The 11,520-nt window shown below is 40.2% G+C and overlaps 1 protein-coding gene across 1 annotated transcript in view; it reads left to right on the forward strand.

Annotated features, from left to right (window-relative positions):
- The window catches only part of LOC102312799 (glutamate receptor 2), a 43,234-nt gene extending 31,735 nt beyond the window's left edge, over positions 1-11,499 (forward strand). The window contains exons 11-15 of the mRNA XM_014341156.2: positions 2,264-2,327; positions 5,128-5,270; positions 8,247-8,462; positions 9,036-9,190; positions 10,486-11,499. Coding sequence (XP_014196642.2) covers positions 2,264-2,327; positions 5,128-5,270; positions 8,247-8,462; positions 9,036-9,190; positions 10,486-10,759 — 852 coding nt within the window. The 3' untranslated portion in view covers positions 10,760-11,499. The remainder of the gene's footprint in view (positions 1-2,263; positions 2,328-5,127; positions 5,271-8,246; positions 8,463-9,035; positions 9,191-10,485) is intronic.
- The last annotated feature ends 21 nt before the right edge of the window (positions 11,500-11,520 follow it).

The following is an 11,520-nucleotide window of genomic DNA, read 5'->3' on the forward strand; positions in this document are numbered from 1 at the left end:
GGGACGGTTGGCAACTCTAATAATTAACCTTATAAACAAAATAAGATAAAACAAGTTCAACATCATTAACATCATAGCACCCGCCCAGCTGTATAGGAATTCCGTCATGCTAGCTAGCACGCAGTACGAGTTATTGTAACTGACTGTAAAAAGTCAGCATAATGAAAATAAACTCCACCTAAACTTGGTTTATATCTGACCCAGATAGACTGCAGCTCATAACTTCTTACCTGAAGTTCAGTTCACCGCCTCGGGTCTCTGCTCCTCCTGCCTTTCCGTCATCCACCTGCCAGCGTGTTGCATCTGCTGGCCTCCACCACTTGCTAATGTTACTGAATCTGTGGAAGCTCCGCAATAACCACCACCAAACAACTGAGTTATTTTTACACATCTCCCAGCATCTGGCCAATCCACCACCTTTCAGTGTTTATACCGTTACAGGAAAAAAACGAAAAAAACAAACAAAAAAACATCGGCCCATAAAAACGAAAAATCACCATCAGCCCACCGGAAATGCCCGGTATGCCCGATGGCCAGTCCAGCTATGGCTACACCCGCAGAAACACACATATACACACACACCCTGCCTACACATACAACATGTGGAACATAGACATGACAGCATCGTGCAGAAGACACACACATCAAATAAAAGAAATAATAGTCCACACTGCTCACAGACCCTGAGTCCCCAGAGCCGGGTCCGTGACAGATCTCTTAATTCTTAAAGGGAGAATATTCTATAACAACCTCACAAAAGAGGGAAGTTCTCCCTCTTGTCTTTCTCCCCTCCCCTCATTCTCTATAGCAAAAGTTATTTTATTACAATTGTCATGTTTATTCAACACTATACTTCAGTTTGCATAATACCAACATGATTTCTTATCATGTTAAAAAGAAATATGTGGTTTCCCTCTATCATTCTATGTATTTTTCATTTCTGATTACTTCTTTTTGTCCAAAAATCTGTTTTTCTTGTCTTCTCTTTTTAACACCTGTTAAGATCTGCAGTCACATTACATTTAAAACGACTTTTTCTGGTTGTTCATGATTTAAAAAAAACCTTTCTATTTCTCTGTCTTTCTGCCTACTCTACTCACACCCAGACAATTGTTTAGTCTAACTCCTTACACACACACACACAGAGCTCAAGGTCACATCTGCACAGAAAACAAATTCTTAACATTAGAATTATTTCATTGTAATGATTATGTTCTTATTCACCTTAAATTAAATTATTCAGCTTGTTAATTCTTGATTATGTTTTGATCAGGTTTCTGATTTGATTGCAGCAGGAATAACTGCCCATTGAAAGTGCATACATAAAACTCTGTCGCTCTGTGTTACATTATAACACCCACAAAGGCTGGAGTTGCTAAATTAATTTACTTAATTTCTGGTTGGAGCTGAGCTGAGGGATCTCAGTCTTCTTGATACAGTCGAATGAAATGTTGTATCTCTGTATATTGTGACCAAATGGTACCATAAATAATTGAAAAAAGGATAGGTCCCCTGGGGGACTCCACAGTTCAGTCCAGACTACACAGACCTGCGGTCACCAATGGAAACAAAAAACTTACAGTTTGTCTAAACCACCACAGAGATGTCCCAGACACCGTCCCAGTGCTGCAGCCAGAATTTGATGTCCTGTTGTATGAAATGCTGAACTTATGTGAGGTAGTGCAAGAATAGAACATTCACCATACAAGCAGTTTTTAAGATGTAATTTGTAACCTAATACACAGTCATAGTATTGTGATGCTGACTGAATTTTTTTCAAGGATGTTGTTTTTAAGAAGCTGAAGACAATCTTCTCTAAGAGTTTTGATGTAAAATGTTACTTTGAGATTGGTCTGTACATTTTTTACACAGCATCAAGATTTTGCATGATCTCACAACAACAAAGTGAGATCTAATTTAAGAGATGGTCCACTGTGTTACAAACAGTGCCATGGGTTTAGATCCAGGGTTTTGAGTTTTGGAGATGTTTAGGGGATTCTAGTTAGCATTTTTAATAATCTTGCATTTTATTTCAGTATTCTGTATTATTTGGTGTTCTTTTCATCTACTAATTGGAAGACTGTTGGTTGATTCCTGGCTGCTGCATGCCAAACATCCTTGGGCAAGATACTACTCTAAGCACTCATTCACTCATTTACACAAGCACCTATTTTATGCCTTTAAGTGCTTTCTATCTATACTCACACACATTCATACTCCGGTCTACTGTATTGTTAACATTTCAATGTGTTTGTGTATATAGGAAGCACCGTATGTGATGCTAAAGAAGAATGCTGAATTGTTTCAAGACAATGACCGTTATGAAGGTACGTTACATCAGGTACTATATGTCTATATGATACTCATAAAAAAATGTTTGAAAAGTTATTTACAGCACAGTAAAACGTTTTATTTGTTATTTAAACCAAAAAATCTAGACCAAAATTGTCATATCAGTATTCTGTATTGAGACTGACTGAAACTGGACGTTCAGTACAGAATCCCAAAAGGTTGATTCTGTCCATGTGGACGTAGTGTTTTCAGTGGGAGAAAGTGTCACTTGGATGAGTGATGAAGCATTTATCTAAATGACAACACTATGTGCAGATGAACAAAATTAACCTTTGGGATTTCCTTGCCTGGATGATGGCGCATGCATTAAGACGTAAAGTAAAGTAGAGCCAAGTCCAAGATGGCGCCGGAGTGCATGGCTCGCCGTCCACGGCTGTCGGATCCACTTTTGCTCTGCGTGTTTATATTGTTTTTGTCACTTTTATTGAACAACGCTGACTCTCTACTGATCTACGATCGTGAAACTCTCTTAAATATTCGACTTGCCACAGAGAAACTGGTAAGGACTAGCGCTGATGGACAGGACTTTTTCCCACCTCCGCTACTCTCTGGAGTACCGGCTCACCTAGGCTACACCCCTACCCCATCTCATAAGAAGCGCTTTAAACGTCGGAGAAAACGCAGCGGGCTGTTAGTGAAATTGAAATCATATTTAGGTTTTTCATCTGGCAGAGACAGAACAGTTTCCCAATGCACTCTGGCGGAAATCCGACCTTTGCACTGGCGTTTCGTCCCCCGTTGCTTCTTGGAACCTATTGCCACCTAGCTAGTACCTGTTGTCGGCTCGGCTGAGGAGATCCTGCGTCCCCGCCTTCTCTTACCTCGTCTTCGCTGCGGTGGAGTAAATCCGCAGAATCCAGTGAAACAGGTTTCTTGGATGGCTGTCACCGCAATGATGGACCCTACCCGGATTGCTCTGGGTAACGCTAGGTTGTTAGCAAATAAAACGTTCATATTGAAGGATTTCTTCACTTCTCATAATCTGGATTTCCTCTGTGTGACAGAAACCTGGCTAAGTGACGGTGAGTTAAGCGCCAGACTGTTCCTATTTTAACTCACCGAGGACTACGGCCGAGGTTGAGGAGTGGCAACAGTTTACAAAAACATTTTGATTTCTCGCCTAGAACATGATGTTAGAATTAGAGGCACTACCTTGGAGTGGTTCAAGTCATACCTGTCTGACAGAAGTTTCTCTGTCTCACTTGGTAAATTTTATTCATCTTCCGCCCCCCTCCCATGTGGTGTACCCCAAGGATCCATCCTTGGGCCCCTTCTTTTTAGCATGTATTTACTTCCTCTTGGCCATATTATTAAAAAAACATAAAATTCCGTTTCATTTTTATGCAGACGACTGTCAAATTTATTTACCCCTGAAACACAATGACCCTAACCCCCTCAGGCCTATTTTAGAATGTCTTAAAGATATCAGAGCATGGCTGGCTCTGAATTTTTTTTTAATTTTAATGAAAAGAAGACAGAGGTCATTATATTTGGGCCGAGTGGCCCTGGTGTGCCTCCATCTGACTTGGGTCCTCTCACTTCCTGTGTGAAACCAATTGTTTCCAACCTTGGAGTAAAAATTGACACAGCTCTTAAAATGGACAAACAAATAAATACAGTGGTGAGAAATAGCTTTTTTCAGTTGAGGCAGCTTTCTAAAGTCAAACCTTTTATTTCTTTTTATGACTTCGAGAGAGTTTTACACGCATTTGTGCCCACTCGCCTTGATTATTGTAATGCGCTTTATATTGGTATTGATCAGGCTTCACAATCACGCTTGCAAATGGTCCAGAATGCTGCTGCTCACCTGCTGACAAGGACACGCAAACGTGAGCACATTACCCCTGTTTTTGCCTCCTTACACTGGTTGCCTGCCCATTTTAGAATTCATTTCAAAATTTTGTTTGCTTTTAAAGTTTTAAATGGCCTGGCTCCTTCTTACCTGTCAGACCTTCTACATCGATACACTCCACGAATGTCTTTCAGGTCAACTGACCAGTCACTCCTTGCTGTCCCCATGTCGAGACTGCTTTTGCTGTTGTGGCCCCCAAAATATGGAATAAACTGCCCTTCCATATTAGGTTGGCCCCAACACTCGAAATGTTTGAATCACTTTTAAAAACTCACATTTTTTCAAAGGCTTTTTAGGAGTAGTAACAGAGTCAGTTTGTAGTCAGCTGTTGCTCTTAATCTTTTTTTATTTTGTTAGTTTTATTCATTGTATATTTTATTGTCTATTTTACTCATGTTTTAATATTTAATATATATACTCATTTATTTTATCATTTTCATTTATGTATTTATTTTACTGTTATTTATATTTATTTCTTTGTCTGCTTAGTGTATGGTTTTTAATGTTTATCTGTTTTATTTTTGGAAAGCACTCTGGTCAACTTTGTTGTTTTAAAATGCTATATAAATAAAGTTGGATTGGATTTATAGATTACATACAAATGCTACTGCCACCATTTAAAGTAGCACCATGTGAGTGGCAACCAGTGTGTATAGCATTCTGCATATAAAACCTTTCATTATTCATTCCTCTACTTGAAGTATTAATGAAAATAATTTGTTGTTTGAAGTATGTGCCATGAAGATAGCTCTATGATACCACAATAGCATATGTTTTTCCTTACTTTTAAAACTTTTTCAAGACACATAAGGTGCCGTTAATTTAGAGTAAATTTGATATTAAGATATGTGATATTCAATTACACACTACTCTTGTATCTCATATAAGCGACTTTGTTGTTTGGCTGTTTGTACTGATGCAAGGTTACTGTGTCGACCTGGCTGCGGAGATTGCAAAGCACTGTGGGATACGCTACCAGCTGAGGATTGTGGGAGATGGCAAATATGGAGCAAGAGATGCTGAAACCAAAATCTGGAATGGTATGGTTGGAGAGCTGGTATATGGGGTAAGACTTTACACAGGCACAATAAACAGCAGAATGTTTTATTTAACTTGAGCATGAGACAAATTAAATATTGGTGGTAGTGCAAAACAAAAATGGTGTGTGAAAACCATGTTCAAAGCAAAGTTTATAAATATTACTTAAGACATGGAATAGAAATTGTTAAGTACTAGATTTTATCTCTGCTGAACCTCTCTCTTAGAATTGCATAAGCACATTTAACCAAATGCCTGGAAATTTGTGGACATCAACCAACTGCAGCTGCATTTTTCTTTATGGTGGTTTTACCTGCACGTCCTGCAGTGTGAATGACACTTTAAACTTGAAATTTTCTTTACTTTTAATTAGATTAAATTGGTATTGATAGTAATTAATAACATTCATTAAAGATCTGAGTAACTGACCAAACACTCCGATCATTTAAGTTAGAGGAGGCAGTCTGAAAAATCTGGAAAATTAAGCTTTATGTAGCACCAGTTCAGAAAATTCCCTCAAATAAGATTAGCTGATTGTTGGGGTTTCATCTCTAACACTGTGTAATTTAGTGAGTTACAACGTATTTTTCGACAAATCCATTACATGAGATTCTTGGATGAGACTCAAATAACCATTTAATACCATCCAATCCCCCATTTTATAGATAAAATGGAGAGGATGGGGTGGATTCCAGCTTCATCGCCCAGATTTATTGTTTTGTTCCTGTTCACACTATATTCTTATCTTTTGTAACAAGAACCCAGACCAACAGACAGTTTTGCCAGCACATGACACTTCTTATTTGTGAAAAAACAGTGGAGGGAGGCTTTTCAACCCCACTCTCTCCAGCTTAGTAATTCCCTACTCTCCCCTCCATTCAAAGTAGGCTATTGGGTCATGAAGGTGTCCCGAATTCTTTGATGTTGGGTTGAGAACAAACAACCAATACTCAGAGCAGGTCTAGTCAATCCTCAATTATTTATTTAGCTTGCATGCAAGGGAGATGTACACAATACCACCTTCCGTGTAGTTCTCAAAGAGGAAGCACTTTGATACACAGTTTTATATGTCAGGGTTCACGCCCCTTCGTGCGTAAGCAGATAACATAACATGCAGCAGTTACAGTTAGTGACAGCTAGACACGATTCCTTTTTTGGTGATCTTCTACAATTACTCAGAAATCTATCTTAACTGCCTTTCACCCCCACCTGTTTCCTGTTGTTCTCGTTATGAGTCTTATAATAGTAAATGACACATCCTGAGTCCATCCTGTTCTCACTGTCGCTGTGCAAGCACGTATGCAATTACAATCAAAGCACTTCTGGTGATACCCTATGATCTAGCACATTTTATTAGCAGCTGGGTTAATATGGCCTTTGCTGAAATACTGCTTCATGATATATTTTCAACAATTCCCCCTTTTGACCTTCGAAAGAAGGTCACCATACTTCTGATGCTGCTACTCCCCTAGGCACCCCTATTGCATCCATATATGTTAAAAACCCCACAAATAAGTCAAACAAGTAAGTGTACGTCCAGAACAGCACCTTGCATCTACACTGGGCTGTGAGCTGCCTTGCCCTGTTTCCTGAGACCCTTACCCCCTTTTTACCCAGCATAATAGTACAAACCCGCTCTTGCCCACGGGCCAATTTATGTCATGTTTACCCCTGGAGGCATTCCCTTGGGCTGGATACACCACCAGTCCGCTGGGATCTCTCCTACGTACATACTTCTGACTTCCCTTGCTGCTCACTGTAAAATCAAAACAGGTATAGTTAGCGTTTCTTCGGGTAAAAGGTCCCGGAGTAGTTTTATTATCAATTGGTGGAATTGCACTTCTGGTTATTATAAGCACACAACTAAATCCCCGCGTGTCATTTGAATAGACAGGGCCAGGTTCGGTGAACAGGTGTGGGCGGGTGGCTACGCACGCCACACAGTCTGACACCTTTTGTTCCTTTATATTTTGAATTAGCCAATCTAACCCCAGGTTGATATTTCTATACCCAGTATCTGTCAGTTCTCTTAGTTGTCGCGCTTTCCCTCTCTGGACAGTCTGTCCCCCTTTAACGGCTGGACCAAATGTGGGATGACCACTGTGTTCGGGCAATTAACATAACATAAAAATCACACAAACTATTAGTAAAGCTAATACTCTCAGACCTCCCATTACTTTTCAGCTTCCACCTTTGTGCTCAAACTAGAAACTCTGTCTAAAGGGCTTTTGACCTTCTTTACATTTAAACAACTAATCTTCTGGGACGGGCAATTCTCTGTGCTCTTCTCCTCTTCTTACTTTAACCTCATGGATGGACCACCATGCACCATGAGGTCTTTTTCCACAGACCGGGGGATTATTCTGCCCCCTTTTTGAGGTCTGGGTGTTTCTCTGACTCAGCCAAGTCAGGGCTTCTGGCCTTCTTAGTCTGGTCCTTCTGGATTTCCGCCAACCCCTTCGTGGTTATTGCTGTGGTTCTGGAATCCTCTCAAGGTGACCAGTAGGAGCCAGAACGGCATGACCCTTGACTTCAATCACTGACTGGGCCATCTGCTATGCCTGGAATGATGTGTGCTTCTCGCTGGTTCTCTAGGAAAAAATCTGGAGCTCTAGGAACTTATGGTCCATTATAATCTTAAATTTTACCTGTACTTGAATTGTTAATCACACAAATCACCATAAAGTCATAGGAAAAAAAATCATAGAAACTATTGTTTCAGGCATGTGGCCCCTGGTGCATGCCTCTAAAGTCTTCTTTGTGCATGTTCCAGTATTCTACAGGTACTTCCTCCTTCAGTCCAGAGATATGGATGTAAAGTTAGGTGAACATCCTTACAGTGTGTAGAATTAAACACTATATGATTGTATAGTTAAATGTGGCTTGTAGGCTAGAATCACTTATGTGATCACAACGACTGCCAAAGCGCTGTAGTAGCAGCAGCTCTTCCAAGTCCATGAAGCAATCACATTGTCCCTGTCACTGTGTCTCTACTTTCCAACAGAAAGCAGATATAGCTATTGCTCCCCTGACAATCACTCTTGTCCGTGAAGAGGTGATAGATTTCTCCAAACCCTTCATGTCTTTGGGAATCTCCATCATGATTAAAAAGCCACAAAAATCCAAACCAGGTGTTTTCTCCTTTCTGGACCCACTGGCCTATGAAATCTGGATGTGCATTGTCTTTGCCTACATAGGAGTTAGTGTTGTTCTCTTTCTGGTAAGTAAGCCTGCTATTATGAATTTGCATGCTTTGTTGAAATCCTCTTTTAGGTGCTATCCTGTTTTCATAAGTATCAGTGCCTAATATGGTTATGTTAAAAGAAGGCATAAATACTATGTTTGAAATAAGTGACATAAAACCTACTGACACTTATTGAGACTAATGTATTATGTCTCAAAAAGTGTAGTTCAAGTTTGAAGCCCAACCTTCCTTGCCTCAACATTAGGGTTAATTTAATAGAAAACTAGAAACTTGCTTCGATTCAGAAAGATTTTATATTTATGATCAATTGATTACATGTAATCTGATTTAACAACGAGGAGGTACACTACAGAGGAGCAGTTTAGTTAAAAATGTGTAATTTCTTAAAGAGCAATTGTGTCTTTTTATGGCAGTATAGTTAGACAGAAGCTCCTCTTCACAGCCTAGGCACCTACTTTCTGGCTGGGCTCTTTGAAACAGTGGAAAAAATGAAATGCCTTGTTTTTTGCAAACTTTTAGAAAACCCTGTTATAACAATCTATGTAATTTGTGTATTTCTGTTGACATTCTAATGCTTTGCTGCTGTAGGTATCCAGGTTCAGCCCTTATGAATGGACGCTTGAGGAGCCAGAAGATGGAGCCTTGCCATTAACCACTGAATCCACCAATGAGTTTGGGATCTTTAATTCTCTTTGGTTTTCTTTGGGTGCTTTCATGCGACAGGGTTGTGACATCTCACCAAGGTTGGTATGCCCTTGACATTTCATAGTCATATACGGTATTAGCTCCCGATGTTGTAATCAGTATATTATATTAATATACATTCACTGCCTCATTAATCAGGAACTGAATATTAATACTAATTAAGGGCTGTAAAACAGGCACAGTTCTTATCATAGACTGAATGAGATGAGATAAAAGTGCATTAGAAACTCTGTTCATGCTACAATTGTTCTGTTCTACTTCAACCCTAATATTTTTACACTGACTTGGTATAGCATCATGTTTGTAATGTTAACTATGGCCATGAAGAGATGTATGTGGTCATTGTTAAACTGTCCAGTTTGGGTGAGGCTGTTGCCACTATGGCATTGCTGCTGTAGCTAGCTGTGTTGGGCAAGTCACTGTAGCCTGTCAGCTGAAAATATTTTCTTTATCCACAATGACTTATATATACCAGTCAAAAGTTTGTACACACCTTATCATTTAATGTTGTTTCTCTGTTTTTACTACTTCATACATTGTAGATACATACTGAAGACATCAAATATATGGAGCAAAATATATGGAATTATGTAGCAATATTTTGGATTCCTGAAAGTAGCCACACTTTGCTTTGTTCACAGTGCTGAAAACTTTTGGCCTTTTCTCAATGAGCTTCATGATGTAGCCACCTGAAATGGTTTCACCTCACAGGTGTGCCTGTCAGGGTTCAGTGGTGGAATTCCTTGCCTTCTTAATGGAGTTGGGACCATCAGTTGTGTTGAGCAGATGTCAGGTTGGTACACAGCTGACAGCTCTATTTGACAGCTATTCAAATTCATATTATGGCAAGAACCAATCAGCTAAGTAGAAATGACAGCTAAGAGAATTATCAGTCCATCATTACTTTTAGAACTTTTAGAACCAAGAAGGAGACCTGACCTAAAACCCAAAGGAGATGGTTCCGGATGGAATGGACCGCAGAGTAAAGGTAAACAGGCCAACAAGTGCTCAGCATCTCTGGAAACTCCTTCAAGATGCTTGGAAAACCATTTCAAGTGACGACCTCATGAAACTCATCAAGAGAATGCCAACAGTGTGTAAAGCAGTAATCAAAGCAAAGGCTGTTACGAAGAATCTTAAATATGAAACATGGTTTGAGTTATTTCACACTTTTTATTACACAATTCCATGTGTGTTCATTTACAGTTTTGATGCCTTCAGTAAGAATCTACAATGTGTCAAATCATAACAACAAGTGCCTCAAGATGTAATTGAATGAATTTGTCATGAGTCCTAGAACAGTTTAATTTGATTCATGTGTTTATGTGGGCAGGTCTCTTTCAGGACGTATAGTTGGTGGGGTGTGGTGGTTTTTCACTCTGATCATTATCTCATCATACACTGCTAACCTGGCTGCCTTCCTCACGGTGGAGAGGATGGTGTCTCCCATTGAGAGTGCTGAAGACTTGGCTAAGCAGACGGAGATAGCATATGGAACACTGGACTCTGGATCCACCAAGGAGTTTTTCAGGGTAAGGACTTTTAGTATCAGCTGGACAATAGGAAGAGCCTGCTTCAGCACTTCCACGCACCTAGAGTGTTTATGAAATTTATTTTTTCAAATGGGAATCCTTAGATGACAAAATATGATGATTGTAGTCTCGCAACTTAATCCAAAATTTCCGATAGATCTTTCCTTGGAGTTCAACTGAATCATGTCCTGAAACCTGTCTTCTTTATAAGCTGAAAGATATATTTGTCCCCCAAAAAAAATTTTGTCATCCAAAAGAAAACTTGAATTCAAGTCAGCATGGTTTCAGGCCCTTTGTATGTTAATTTTTTGTATGTCACATTCATTTAACTTAGTTTCACATAGTGGTTCAACGGCACACAACTGAGCTAGATGTGGGATGAAGTGAGCAGCTTTAGAGAATCTATCAACAACGGTGAGAATGACGCTCTTTCCAGAGGAGCTGGGGAGACCAGTAACAAAATCAAGGGAGATGTGAGACCAAGGCCGGTGAGGTGTTGTGAGCGAGTGGAGCTGACCTAGGGGGTGCTTAGTGGATGGCTTGTTGTGAGCGCAAACGGCACAGGCTGACACATATTCCTTTACGTCCTTTATTAGAAATTTCCATCAGAAATGTCGTCTAAGGAGTTGTATTGTTCTACTCACGCCAGGGTGGCACGAAAATCGTGCAGTGTGAATCCAATGAATGACCGCCCCATGGGCGGTAGCGGGGACGAAGCGCCGCCCAGGTGGCCCGGTACCTGGGTTGGGGTCCCCTGCGAGGGCCTGGCAGATAGTCTCCTCAATGTCCCAGATGAGAGCGCCTAAAACGCAGGCAGGGGGCAGGACAGTGGCGGG

This window comes from Haplochromis burtoni, unplaced genomic scaffold (genome assembly GCF_018398535.1).
Source record: "Haplochromis burtoni strain Fernald_Lab_line unplaced genomic scaffold, NCSU_Asbu1 Contig_457, whole genome shotgun sequence".
Lineage (NCBI taxonomy): Eukaryota > Metazoa > Chordata > Actinopteri > Cichliformes > Cichlidae > Haplochromis > Haplochromis burtoni.